General features: G+C 33.5%; 3 protein-coding genes across 3 annotated transcripts; all 3 read right to left on the bottom strand.

Annotated features, from left to right (window-relative positions):
* Window positions 1–424: 424 nt before the first annotated feature.
* On the bottom strand, window positions 425–943 carry LOC125187382 (putative lipid-binding protein AIR1). The gene has a single exon (XM_048083965.1). It carries the CDS (start codon window positions 902–904, stop codon window positions 545–547), a length of 360 nt encoding a protein of 119 aa, XP_047939922.1. The 5' UTR covers window positions 905–943; the 3' UTR covers window positions 425–544.
* A 1,516-nt stretch (window positions 944–2,459) lies between these two features.
* Window positions 2,460–4,465, bottom strand: LOC125187381 (putative F-box/LRR-repeat protein 23). The gene is made up of 3 exons (XM_048083964.1): window positions 4,372–4,465; window positions 3,903–4,291; window positions 2,460–3,172 (listed from the first exon to the last, which is right to left on the bottom strand). Exons 2-3 carry the CDS (start codon window positions 4,256–4,258, stop codon window positions 2,554–2,556), a joined length of 975 nt encoding a protein of 324 aa, XP_047939921.1. The 5' UTR covers window positions 4,259–4,291; window positions 4,372–4,465; the 3' UTR covers window positions 2,460–2,553.
* An 8,239-nt stretch (window positions 4,466–12,704) lies between these two features.
* LOC125186474 (putative F-box/LRR-repeat protein 23) lies at window positions 12,705–14,941 on the bottom strand. The gene is made up of 2 exons (XM_048082845.1): window positions 14,527–14,941; window positions 12,705–13,375 (listed from the first exon to the last, which is right to left on the bottom strand). Exons 1-2 carry the CDS (start codon window positions 14,868–14,870, stop codon window positions 12,862–12,864), a joined length of 858 nt encoding a protein of 285 aa, XP_047938802.1. The 5' UTR covers window positions 14,871–14,941; the 3' UTR covers window positions 12,705–12,861.
* Between the last annotated feature and the right edge of the window lie 364 nt (window positions 14,942–15,305).

Raw genomic sequence — 15,305 nt, forward strand, 5'->3', positions numbered from 1 at the left:
TATATGATTATATACTAAAAAGAAAAAAGTATCTAAAATTTAAAATCATTTTATAGAAGAAAATTTTGATACGAGAGATTATTTTCGAAAGCTTTTAGGCAAGAATAGCCCTATGGGTTAGCCCAAAACCCAATGGGTTAGGGTTAGGATTGAAAATTTATGACCTGAAAAATCCATAACCCGAATAACCCGCACCCAAATAGCCCAGCAACCCGAGTGGGCTGATCAAAACCCGAACGGGTTAGTCCGATTGACATCCCTATTAAAACCTATGGTTTTTTTCAAAAGTTGCTAGTTTTAAAGGTCGGATGTGTTATATTTTAGACCAATTGCATTGTATGCTAATTAAGTACCTGAGAAATAAATGCACAATCCCTTAGACAATAGCACTCCATATATAGAAATTGACACAACTTGCACCAACTCAAAAAAAAAGGCAGTTAACATTGTGCAACTTCCATAATCAGGGTACAAATCACAATCTAACAAAACATTGTAGAAACTTAAATAACAAGAAATCAATGGAAGCCATTGATTTGATCATTTAGGCACATTGGAAGCCCGATGGAACCTTCTTGGAGCAAGCATTGAGCAGCAAACTAAGAGAAATGGGAACATCGAGGTGGATGCCTAAAATGTCGGCCTTGAGGGCGGTGCAGAGGCACACGGCCGCCTCAAGATCGACCAGCCCGTCGATGAGGGAGCAACATGGTTTTACCGGGGGAGTTCCGATTATGGCACCAATCAATCCACCAAGCAAATTAGCACAAATACCAAGTTTTAGGGTATCAATAGGGCAAGTGTCCGTGTGCAGAGTAAGTGGTGTAGATGCACTAGACAGAGTGAAAAATAAAAGGTTTAGCAACATGAAAAGGGCTAAAGGTGTTGTGGTTTTGGAACCCATTATACCTCTTAAGTGATATTTTTTGGAAGAAGAAGGTACTTGGTGAATTTTGGGTGTGTGAATTTGATGCAAGAAATGGAGATTTTATAGCGAAAAAAAAAAATGTTTAATTGTCATTGCATAGCTGGTGATATAAGTACGTAGTGCTTGTAGTTGAAACAAACGGAAGGTGGAGTTATCACGAGTATTTTTTATAGTAAAGTCAATGAAAAAAAACAAAAGGACGAAGTTGAATCATATTAGTATTATGATAGTAAATTCAATAAAAACAAAGTAGAATAATAGTCGGTTGGCAAAATTTATGTAAGGTGGTTAGTGCAGTGGTAGATACATATTGGAAAAATGGAGGAGCATGACCACTACTAGTAAAGACTTCATCTATCATAAAACTACATTAGAAGAGAACACCAAAAGTCAATGATATTAATTGGAGCTAAATCACATTGGTATTTTGATAGTAAATTCAATGAAAATAAAATGGAGTACTTCCTCCGTCCCATAGTAGTCGTGTCATTTTGTTATTTTGATACGTTCTATAGTTAGAGTGACTCATAATATGGGACGGATGTAGTATTATTTCTGAATTAACAATGACATCGTTTTATCTATTAGATCTTTAATTTCTATATAGTCTAAATTTGAGAAAAGTCAAAAAACCGACCATACACGACGCTCAATTATTGATATATATGCACGAAGGACCAACGGTTATCCCGAAATGATCTGCAACATCAATAGAAGGGTACACCTAAGGTGTAAAACCAATTTTTTTTTAAGACAATTATAAATGACCAAATATGGATTTTAGTCTAATTTAAATGACAAAATTTTATTCAAAGTCTGATAAGATATTTTGGTGATGTTTGAAGCCATTTCACAAGAATTAATATTTTTATTTTCCTTTCTTTTCTTTTCATTACTATTTTACAAAGCAACGTAATTTTGGACATAATTAACTAAATGATATATTGTTTTATAGGGGTGTACTAGTATAACAACTAATTTTAAAGTTACAACGTACATCCAACCACGTGCTGCCACATGGCACGAAAAATGCAATATTGTATACAGAAAAATGCAATACGCATTTGTAGAAGCTATAAATGAATTTCGGCGGATTGCATTTTTGTTATATGCATATTGCATTTTTTATCATTGAGTTTTGCATTTTTTATATTGACTGTTTAATTTGCATTTTATATATAGACGAATTGCATTTTTATATGTGAAAATGCAAAACTTAACAATAAAAAATGCAATTTATGTGAAAATGCAAAACTCAACACTATAAAATGCAATTTACATACAACTAAAATGCAATCTGCGAAAATGCATATACAACTAGATTGCATTTTTGTGTTTAAAATATTGCATGTTTTGTGCCACATGGCAGCACCAGATTGGATGTACGTTGTGACTCTAAATAAGGGGGCACTCTAGTGCTCCCCTATATTGTTTTATACACAAATGAGCGAGTACAAAAAATTAAATGTCAACATTTAATGTTTCATTTTCAAATCTCAACTCAATGGCTAGAAATTAACCAAATTGCATAATTTAAATGAGTAACATAAAAGTAAAGTAGCACCATTGTTAATCAACCTAACATCTCAGGACCTAGCACTTTAACCATTATAATCTTCAAAAAATTAATCATAATCACTATCACTATCACTATTCTGCTTCCAATAGCTGAAATCAAAGACGTCGACCATCCTAGAATTTGATAATAATTCATCCCAATCCACATCATCACATTCAAATGGATTGGTGGTAAGCCAATCCAAATCAATGGTAGAGTCAGAAGGGAGCCTCAAATCTTTCATTTGCTTAGAACATCTTTTGCCTAGACAATCCCATTCTTGCAGTTCAAGGCCAGAGCATTGCCGAAGATCGAGTGATTTAAGATGGGGGCAGCCATCGAGGATCGCTTCTAGTCCCTTATTGTTCATCCGCTGATCCAAAATTCGGAGACAACGCAAATTAGGCATGGTTTTTCCAATTACTACACCAAGCTCATTGGGGATAGTGTTATCATAATCCCACAAATCTTCGAAGATATCTGGAGTCACACGCCGGGGTTCATTATACGTAAACGATTTCAACATGGGGCAAGAGATGCCAATTATTTCAATATCTTCGGGGCCAATGAATATAGTCCCGATAAGGTGCAACTCTTCCAATTGTGGCAGTTTTTTCATCACCTCGACAAAAGATTCTCCGAATATAGCATAGTCCACAAGTGTAAGGCGTCGAAGCTTACTCGATCTATCAAAAGAGTAGAAGAAAATAAGTAGAAGACATAACAAAAACCAGAAATAGCCATTTCCTTTAGCCACATGAAATTCTTTGTTAACATATTCAACAAGATAAAAACACAAGTGCTATTAATAAGAAAATATCGGATCAAGTATATAGCCTTTTCTTGTGATAGGCATGTTCGAATAAACAAACTCAATAAACGAATTTATATATAGATCTATAACCATAGGAAAAGATTGATCAATATTTATTCCAGAGGATATACAAGATTAACTATACAACCACATCAATTCAAGAAAATAAGTACTCTGCTTCCTTGCGCGCAGAACGAGATTTTATTCAGTTTTATTTTGTATGTTAAGGGGAGAGAATAACTTAAAAGAGATTAAAAAAATTTCTATTTTTAATAATGAGTTACCAGGACAAACTAAAAAGAAAAACGAGACATTTTCGGTGGTGGATGGAGAGAGTATATACTACCTCCGTATTTTAAAAATAACAACTCTTTCCATTTTCATACGTCTCTTAAAAATATAAACTTTAGAATCTTTCTATTTATATATGTAAACCCACAATCCACTACTTTCACTAATTTTTCTCTTCCTCTCTCTAACTTTATTCAATTTTTTTTTCATTCTCTTTCTTACTATACCAATTTTTCATCCACAACCCACAACCCAGATTTCGTAACAGAACAAAATAAATAGTACTATCAAATGCAAAGGAAAGAATATACCGGTCGGCTACGTAGTTTAGCAGCCTATCCTCTCCAAAAGCGGTAACCGTTAACTCGACCAATTGTCCCTGGCTGCGATCTACCGCGCAACGGCAAATGGTCTCAAATTTGCGGTGCGCGGAATCATAATATCGATAATTCAAATCAAGCACGCGCCACGTGGCGGGATCCTTGCAGACTCTCCGCCACGTGGTGCACACTATCTGCGCACTCTCGAATATCTCTTTAGGATCCAGCCGTTGGAGGATATTCGCCGTCAAATCATCGGGCAAATCGATCCACGGCGCCGGCGGAGGGACCGGGGATGAAGTAACCACCGCCGGCGCCGGAAGCTTTCTCCTTTTTCTTCGTCCCATGCCGACTTTACTATCGAGGAGAAGTGCGTATGACTGTATATATAATGTTGATTCAAATAATTTGAACACAACAATAAATAAAAAAATGTAACCATCAAAGAGTTTCATAATACCACACGAATAGGGTTCCCAAACGACGCCGTAATCGGGACGCGGAAGAAAAAACTTATGAAGGGTTAATCATTTATCTTCGAGAATACAGAGAGATATCTGCATGTGTCCGTTGTATTTTTTTAATTTATTTTTTTACATTTTTGAATTGCACGTCCATTTAATTTGATAATCAAAAGAATTTACTCACTCCTGTCCTCATTAATCGACTGCTATTTTTATTTGGTCATTGTATCTTTTTTTAATTTTTATTTTAGTTGAGGAATTATATGCTACATATCTTATATGGGCTCTTTATGTGAACACTACTCTCGTTTGACATACTTTTAGCATTGTTCGTTTCAATTTATCTATTTAGTTTAATTCTATTACATTAAAAAATGTTATTGAAATTTTTAATTTCACAAAATTCATAAAAATCAAAGCTCTACTGAAAATATAGTCTAGTCCATAGAAATATAGTTTAGGTTATCTTTGGTTGTCAGGATTCTATATGGGAAAGTACTTTGATTTCTTAAATTTTACTACCTCCCGTCCCTTAAATATTGACACACTTTGATCCGACACCGGTTTTAAGAAATGTAATGAAAAGTGAATTGAAAAAGCTGGTGGGATGTGGGTCCTACTTTTAAAGTATTAGTTTTATGATAAAATGTGAGTAGAAATGAGTTAGTGGAATATGGGGTCCACTACCAAAAATGGTAAAAAGTGAAGTGTGTCAAACTTTGAGGGACGAACCGAAATGGTAAACTGTGTCAAACTTTCAGGGACGGAGGTAGTAAAATATTATGTTTGTTTTGGTTTTTAATCAAACTAATCAGAATCCAGAGTCAAAGAAAGTTAGTACTTTCCAGAATTCTAAATCCCAATTTTTCTTAGGTATTCTTTTTCAAAATTTTAGGATTCTTACATATTTAATGCAATGTAAGTATAGTTACATATGTCAAGTGGGCCGGGCCGGCCCTGCCCGGCCTGGGCCCGTCGAGGCCAGCCTATATTGAGGCCCGGCCCGGCCCGGCCCAGGCCCATGTCTGAGGCGGTCCGGGTTGGGCCGGGCTTTTTCTAATTTTGCTAAGCTCGGCACGGCCCAGGCCCACTTGCCACATGGGCCCGGACTAGGATGGGCTTTGTTTAAATTTTTGTTTAAGTATTTTAAAGATATCCTAAATGTATTATATGCAAAAATAAAACATATAACTTGTATTTTTATATCACATTAACTAAATCTAAATTTAATAATGTGTAAGTTCATCTATTGACTTTAAGTCAACAATATTTTTCATGTTCTTTATTCTATTTTAAAGTTAGTGTATAACTAAAGGAATAAACAACATTGTTAGTTTTGTTTTATTAGTAGATGATGACATATGGGTAGATGTTGTATTTTTAAAGCTACGAGAAAATATAAACGTACATCAATTCTACGTACATAATACCCTTTATTTTTTAATTGGACCGAACCGGTTTTATTATTAATTATATTGTTTAATTACTAAATTACCCTTTAATATATTTTAAATCTTAAAAAAACTTTAACTGTAGTCATTAAATATCTCATCAAATTATATTCCATATCTAAAGAGTTGAAATGCGCCCCTCACATCAAAATCTTATCCAGATTTTTTCTTTAATTTTCTTTTCTTCTACCATTCTCTATCCTAGCTATTTTTAATTAAGAATATATATCCAATCGTATCACACTGCTGTTTACTCCATCCCTCCCCCGAATATTCTCTTCAAACTTTTTTGCTAGCTACGGCCTCATAAATTTATTTGTTGATTTCTCATCACCATATTTATTAAATCTCACACTTCATTCTATCAATTATCATTCACACCAAGAACGTGCACAACAGTTCTTCCTTTAATAATAATAAATAAATATATAAATTATCGTACGTAGATGGACCCAGTCAAAGGATTTCCTGTAATTTGATTCAGATAGTGATTTAGCTCCTAAACATCATTTAAAAAATATATAAACATGACCTTTTAAGAGAACAAGTAACGACTAATTCTAAGCATGATGTATGATGACGCCGAGCAGTGTTGCAAGTGTAATTAATTTGAAAGTGTAATTAATTAACTAATGGAGTAGTAAGCTTCACCTCATCTATAATTAATTCCAATCATATGTAAATTTATAACTCACTGTAACATCGTCACAAGTGTTAATTCGTAAGAAAACCACAATTTCATGTTTTCAACTTTTAGTTGAAAGTTATGAATTTCATATACTCTTATATGTACACAAGATATATATAATTAAAATTATACATATATTATTGAAATTCACAAAAAGAAAAACAGATGACGAAATTGCACATTTCATTGTTTAGAAAATAAAAAAAAAATGAAAAAAAGGAGCAAAAATCAGGAACTGTTCAAGAGCGCGTCTGCATGTTCTTAAACGATTTTCCAAACCAAGATGACGTGTCTGTTTGCATGTATATCTTCCCCGATTCGATTTTTATGGTTTGAATTTCAATTTTTCCAGTTCAATTTAGTAAAAAATCGAACCCAAACTGAATATTAAACCTTAAGCATAGTAGCTCTATCAACAATACTAAATGATAGGAGTAATAAACAGTTAAAGTAGAGAATTGGTAAAGTAAGAGAGAGTATCTCGCTAACTTTATCATTTTCTCTATTTTAACTATTTATTATCTTTTTTATAAAACGAGTGGATAAACGTGACCGGAATTCTTAAAGTGGTACAAAAGGAGTATCAAATTAACACTTCTTATCTATCAAATGAGAAATCAAAGATGTCGAAATTAAATATCCAGAATTTAATTGCAATTCATGGTAATCCCAATGATCATTAGATTCAAATGGATTGATAATTCGATCCAGACAAGTGATAGAGTCGAAGAAGAGCATTGCTCAGGACATCGTTCGCCTAGACCCTCATACCACAATCTATGTCGAATTTATACAACTTTTTTTTTTCTTATTTATCTAAAATCTAAAGCTTATACTGCTGAAATGATTAATAAGATTAATATCTGTTGAACTTTTCTAGTACTAATTTTAAGTGCTCAAATTTGTGTAATTTAAAAATATTTATAAATTAGTCAAATATAAAGTTATCATTGAATTTAAACGAGTTACACCCTAGTTTTATACATTGAACTAACTTCCTGGGAGAAAAATCGTGGCTCCCGACACCTACTTGCACTTCATAAGGTATATGTGAGAAAATGTAAATATTTAAATAAATAAAAATGCCCCCCTCAATAAATCGACAGTATTTCGTTTGTTCAAACTTATTTTGTTTTTTATCTTGTTGTTTGCATGCCCACCTTTGTTTGAAGGTCTATAAGTACCATCCTTTAAAAATAACCACCCGGTCTTTTAAAATTATGCAATTTCTACTTTAGGAAACTTTTAATCAACATAAACACCACTAATGATGTGAATCTCACAATCCACTAATACTATATCTGTTTTTTATTCTTTTTTTTATCTTTTGCTTTACCAATTATACATTAAAGCTATGTTTTTTCAGAAGTTGCTATTTTTAAAAGGTCGGATGTGTTATATTTTAGATCGATTGCATTGTATCCTAATTAAGTCACGATATCGGTGTATAAAGTACATAGAAATAAATGCACAATCCCTTAGACAATAGCACTCCATATATAGAAATTGACACAACTTGCACCACCTCAAAAAAGGCAGTTATAAAATACATGAGAAATAAATGCACAATCCCTTAGACAATATAGAAATTGACACAACTTGCCCCAACCCAAGAAAGGCAGTTATCACACAGCTTTGCAAGTGAGCATTGTGCTATGCAACTTCCATAATTGGGGTACAAATGACAATCCTACAAAACATTATTGAAACTTAAATAACAAGAAATCAATGGAAGCCATTGATTTGATCATTTAGCCACACAGCAGGGTGTGAGATGTAATCTTCCTGGAGCAAGCATCGAGAAGCATATTAAGAAAAGTGTGAAAATTGGGGTGATTGCGCCAAACGCTGGTCTTGAGGGCGGTGCAGAGGCATATGGTCACTTCAAGATCGTCCAGCTGTTCGAATAGGGAGCAACATGGAGTTACTGGGGGAGTTCCGACTGTGGTATTAAGTAATCCATCAAGCAAATTAATACAAAGACCAAGGTTTTCGGTATCACCAATGCAAGCAAGTGGTAAAGAAGCACTAGACAGAGTGAAAAATAAAAGGTTTAGCACTATGAAAAGAGCAAAAGGTATTGTGGTTTTGGAACCCATTATACCTCTTAAGTGAAAATATTTGGCAGAAGAAGTTAGTTGGTGAATTTTGGGTGTGTGAATTTGATGCAAGAAATGGAGATTTTATAGCCAAAAAATAGGTGCTTAATTGTCATTGCCTAGCTGGTGATACAGGCACGTATTGCTTGTAGTTGAATCTTTATAATTTGATAATACTTCAATATTAACACACGGAAGGTGGCAGTGTGTTTTTATTGTAAAGGATCAATGAAAAATGAAGTTGTAGACTTGTAGTATTATGATAGAAAATTCAGTATAAACAAAATAGAATAATAGTCGATTGGCAAAATTTGTGTAAGGTGGAATATATTGTTTTACTTTATTCCCTCTTCATCTCTCTATCTTTTTCATTTTCTATTTTATTCTTTCTTTAATTAATTCACTTAATAATTTTTAAAATCGTATGCCGAAAAAACATCTCCACTTTGCAGAATGGATGGAGTAATACATTGTAATGTTGCTATGTCTAACGGTTGGTGCAGTGACGGATACAAATTCGGAATGTGATGAAGAAGAACGACTACCACTAGTATAAACTTCATCTATATATAGTTCTTATTTGTTATAGAACTACATTAGGAAAAAAAACATTAAATCACAATGTGGGTCATTTTTCAATATATATTACTAGCGGGTAGTGATAAAATGCAAATTTATATATTGTACAAGCTCAAAACTCATCAACACAGTTTCAATACAATATCAACACAGTGTAAAATTTCAAGATTTAATGTCAACACAGTATCAACACAGTTTCATTTACTGTTAATGTTTTTTTGTAATCTGTTGACATTTTTCAATGATCTAGATCATAATTTTAAGTTTGTACAATATTTAGAATTTTTTATTTGATCACATCACTATTACTGTCCTGGGTGAACTTCGGCAACTCATTTTAGCACGAAAAAAGATGTTAAGTTAGGTCAGTTAAATTTAGAAAAAATAAAATAAGAAAAATGATAGAATGAAGTAGTTGAAATATAAAAGGACACGAGAAAAGAGAATCAATTATTTTGCCAAATTCAACTAGCTTGAAATGACCCAAAACTAAAATATACCAATTAATTAACTTGACACCGATTAAGTATATTATTTTATTTGAGTCTCGTGTTTATCATGATTAGAATATTTTTATTGCAATTATTAAAAAAGCATCATAAGTCATTGACACTAGGCGCAAATAGGGTCGTGCTATGATAAATACTCTATATTTTATATTTTTACCCAGAGGGTCCTATTCTGATGATTATAACACCCTAAAATAAAATTAAGACTAAATCTCTACTCTTGGATTTTAAAATGAGTGGATAAGATTAAAGCTCACAAAGCTCAATAAATAGTAGACAAAATATCAACAAAAGGGTAATATCGTCATTATGTTATCATATAATAATTTTCGTGAGTGTTTTTTTATATCAACATTGTGTATTACAAATATCAACAATATGACATTAGAATATCAATACAAGGACACGAAAATATCAACACATTTTTATTGAGATTGGACATGCATAATATTGAGATTTTGCCTACAATATATTGAGATTTTTTGTTGCATTTGTTGATAAAAGCTGCTTATCAACATGTAAAATTGAAATATAATTTATCAAATTTCATCATCCGAACATCGTCGGAACATATGCAATTGAGATCTCGTTGAAATCCTTATTAAATTATCTTTAATTTGATATATTTTTTGCGAAAAAATAATTTAAATTGAGAGAGTTACGTAAATTTAAAGATTTGAGATGATTTTGAGGAGAGAGAAAGTAGTTAGTTATAATTACTACATATAGGATTTTGACATTAATACCCTTTTAATTTAATTAATAATTATTTAAATTTAAAATATATTATACTTGACATTATATACACTTGGTAATTAGTTAGCAATTGATTACATCCATTTACCCAGATACTACATGAAATAATTAGACATAATTATGTCTAATATAGAGCTGTATATAAATTAAATATATACAAAATCTTTATATTTATAACTCAGTAATATAGAGCAGTACATAAGTAACATGATTAATTATCATAAAATAGAACATACGCAATAATAAATTATTTTAAGATCTAAATATTAATACATATCATGTCAACAATTGCATAAAAAAGTTTGCAATTAATTCTACGTATAATAAGGATTTCACTTATAATCGGTGCTCGGATGGTTGCAAATGTCCGAGCACTTGTAATGCTTGGAAATATGTGCTTGCTATTGGACATTTTGGAAATATGTGCTTGCTATTGGACATTTTTTTTTGTAGTGTATAGTAATACTACTAATTTATATTATTGAGGAATAGATCTATAGATCCATTTAAATAAAATACAGACTCCTTTTATAATACTATATGCAAATTCTTTCTGTTCAATAAATACATATTCAATTTGCTAGTATATTATAGATTTGCTTTTAAAAACACGGAATGTCACATATGCATTTTGAAGGCGTTAGATCTTAAAATTTAGCCGTCCAAATTTGATTTTAATTGGCATATAAGATGGTCTTAGTTGTCAATTAATTAACATATAATATGTAATTATCATTTGAACATATAAGTTATAACTCATATTATATGGCAATATATTTTTTATGGTAAAATTAACTCTTTTAGAAATGCCCGGAGGATTGGATGGGACAAAAGCAAATTTAATTCGACGGATGGATTGGACTGGATTGGATGTAACACACAAAATACTCCTTCCGTCTCTGTTTAATTGTCACTATTTGATCGGACACAGGTTTTAAGAAATGTAAGGAAAAATTGGTTGAAAAAGTTAGTGGAGTGCGAGACTCACTTTTTATATTGATTTTCTAATAAAATATAAGTGATCTAGAATTGGTGACTTATTTTGCTTAGCTTTTCAAACTTAATCATGCCGATGTATTAGCGACCTATATTTTCTAGGTTATGTTGCTTTTGTCATGAACTGATCTGTTTATATTGTATTTTATTTGCTTTGTCGTAGTGAACAAGTTGTACTGGTTTGAAACTGGTGTTTTCCCTTGGCGGGTTCTAGCTTTCAGGGACAGCTCCACATCCTCATTATCAAACTGAGGGATGAACAGATTGGAATATCCACGGTACATATTCTGCTCCTCGTTTGCTCCATATCTATATTCAGGCTACTCCATTACTTGATTTACCACTCCCTTATCTGATCTCATCACGATATGTTTTGTTTCGTCTTGTCATTTGAAGCATAGAGTTTCTTGAACACAGGATGCAAATGTTGCAAAGCTTTTCCCCAAATTTTCAGAGCAAACGAAACTTAGTATGGTCTTAAATAGCAACTTGTCATGAGCTATAAAGAGATAATTTCTTGTGTGTGAGTTGACCTAGTGGTAGTGCGGTAATGCCCGAGGCTAAAGGTCTGATGATTGAAGCTTTAATCTACCAAGAAACTTATGTGCTATGGTACTAAACAATTGTTTATTGCATCTTAATAATCATAATGAGTAACTAGTTTTCCAGATTGCATCTCTTGAAAGATTGCATCTACTTGCTGCAAATTTCAACTGTTTACTTGTAGGATTAACCGTGGAGATTTGGGGATATCAAAGTATATTGCCGTTTGAAAGTTTATTGTGTGTATTAATTTTGCAGGAGTCATAGTAACTAAAGAATCTACCCCAACAATCAAGTCACTCCTGATGTTAATGATGACGATGATGATGATGCTACTAGCTAGAATTTATGATGATGCTGCTGCTGCTGCTGCTAGTTATTAGAATTGATGTCTCACAAAGTAACTTCTAAACTTGATACACTATGCTTCCTTTTGATTCGTACAATATTGGTTATGTTTTGGCAAAGAATCCCGAAGTTTATCTTTTGTGATTGTTATTTTGTTGGTCATTATTTATTTAATTATATAGCTAGAAACATGATATTGTGTATAGGCATGATGAAAAGTGAAATGGTGCTGTATAAAATTTCTGGTAATTCTCCAAACCATAATCATCAGTTACCCTTGGTATAAAAAATTTGCGAAAATGTACACAAATTATTAAGATGTCTTGACAAACATATAATGCCATAAAAATATACTGGAACTAGCAAAATCATCATGATCCATTAGTAAAAACAAAGTTCCCGAATCTAACACAATACTTAACACAAAAAAAAATTTCAAAATCAGAAATAGTTGAAACCATCAGAATCATAATCACAGAAGTAGTCTGATTTCAAGTCCTCCCATGTAATAACATATTCAGGTGGTTTGAACTTGGCGACTGAAATCACTGGTACAGTAAATAGGGAGCTTCAGATCTTTTATACGCTTACATCTTTTAACTAAATCCCATTGCAGAACAAGACCGCGGCATTGCCGGAGATTAAGTGATTCGAGGTGGGGGCAGCCATTGAGGATTGCTTCCAGACCCTCATTCGTCATCTTAAGTCCCCAAGGTTGGAGATGGCGTAAATTAGGCATGCTTTTTCCAATGGCTACACCATACTCTTCATCAGCGTCCTCAAATTCTGAACGATCCTCATTCCAATATTGATTTTCTGCATGTAGACGAGCCTCATCCCAATATTTAATATATTGAAATGATTTCAACGTGGGGCAAGAGATGCCAATGTTCGCAACCTCTTCGGGACTGACCGCTGACCACATGATAAGGTGCAGCTCTTCTAACTGTGGGAGTTTTTTTATAGCCTTAGCCAAATCAGTTGCCTTATAATTACAATCCACAAGTGTAAGGCGTAGAAGCTTGCTCGATCTGTCAAAAGAGTAGAATGAAATAGACCAGTTAAGTGATTCTGGGAAAAAATATCTACCCAAAAAGTAGAGGTTACTTCTAAAAGAAAGAACTAATTCACCAAGTGTATTAAGGTTGTACAAAGAGCATTCACATTGAGAGCACATGATCAGGATGATAAACAGAATATCAAAATTCAGTATTGTTAAAGAATAATGATACGCGTTGGAAGGTGTACAACCGCGAAAGCAGGGAAGTTGAATAGAGGAAGGAGTCAAGCCTATAAATATTGAGATCTCCAGAGACGAGAAATCATCTTGGGAACTCGATCTTTTGGGCGTTCTAGCGCAGGCCTCCTGGTGAGGATTTATTTTTCATTCACCTGTTCGTTTATATCGATCAAATAAAGCCGAGCCATTTTCCTCTTATTTACCATATCCATTGTGTTCTTAATTTTCAGCAATTGAGTAATCTATCCTAAGTAATTTCCAGAGCACCTCTTGTGCTCCTCACTTCCGCCGGCCTTTACTCTATCAAATAACTACATGATACACACAAGCACTTATCCTAAAATGAGCATAGTACTATCACAGAAACAGTTGTGAGGTTTTTGTACCAATAACCAAGATGAATATGAGCATAGAGTAAGCAGAAAACATAACAAAACAGTAGTGCTACACATATGAGCTCGTAACTGCACTGGCCACAGATTTGTATAGCGATACGACTTTCTACCAAGGCTGTCTGTTACACTTACACGTACCACAACTTCAAATATTGAAAACAGTCATTAATCGACCCAAAATTAGTTCAAACACTACTTCTCAAAGCTAATTTTGCGCAAGTTCTCCCATTCAAGGGATATTTAAATCACACACAACTAAATACTAAAGTTTCATTCACATACTTGCAAGTTATTTCCATTCAAGGAAAAGTAATTACTGAGTTTTCAGTCATTCTCAATCTCATCAATCATCCCTCTAAAAAAATCAATCAATCTCCCGCAAGCTCTACAAAACTCAGCATCAACAAAATTAACAAAAACCAATCACCAGCCTCCATAAAAAAAAGTTAAATTACTGCCACATAAAGCAGAAGCAATCGAATTTGGTGCTAGGACAAATTAAAACACAGAGAACAGAGGATTATGGCAGCAAAGGAAGGAATTATACCTCTTGACTACGTAGTCTAGCAAATCCTTCTTTCTATAACAATATACCTTTAGGTCGGTCAGTTCTCCCTGACTACGATCAACTGCGCGAGTGTAAAACCTTTTAAAATGGCTGCCGCCGTAACGATGAATATCCAACTCAAGCACGCGCCACGTGGGAAGATTCTTGGAGACTCTCCACCATGTAGTGCACACTTCCTGCACTCTCTCCAGTATATCTTCAGCGCTCAGCCTTTGCAGGATATTCGCCGTCAATGCATCGGGGAGGTCGATCCATGGCGGAGGCGTCGGCGCGGCAGTGGAAATTGGAGGTTCAATTTCGCTGAATTTTGCTTTTCCTTCCATGTTCGATTTCTAGGGCTCCGTTGTGAAATGAAATGAGACGCGATTTGGGTGGAATTCTAAAGGTGGTGATAATATAGTCTAGTCAATAGAAATACATTAGTTTAGTGTTAAAATTTAAACAGTTGTTATTTGTTGATTCTTGAAGGTGGTGATAGATGTCGAAGTGATGGTGGTTTAAAATACTTTGTTGCGCAATCAATTCTTTGCTATTTAAAAATGCAATAATGTTCAATTATAAAGAATTGAGCGTCCATAATGGGGCGTCCTATGCGACGCCCTAAGATCTGTCCTAGGCACAGTCACATCAGCATTTTATCCTTCGCCCTTTTCCACATAAAGTGGGACGGATTATAGCCCGCCCTAAACATTTTACTTCTATTTTGTATTTATATTTTTATGTTTACAAATGTAAATAAAAATAAACAAATAAAAACG

Source organism: Salvia hispanica, chromosome 5 (genome assembly GCF_023119035.1).
Source record: "Salvia hispanica cultivar TCC Black 2014 chromosome 5, UniMelb_Shisp_WGS_1.0, whole genome shotgun sequence".
In the NCBI taxonomy this organism is placed as follows: domain Eukaryota; kingdom Viridiplantae; phylum Streptophyta; class Magnoliopsida; order Lamiales; family Lamiaceae; genus Salvia; species Salvia hispanica.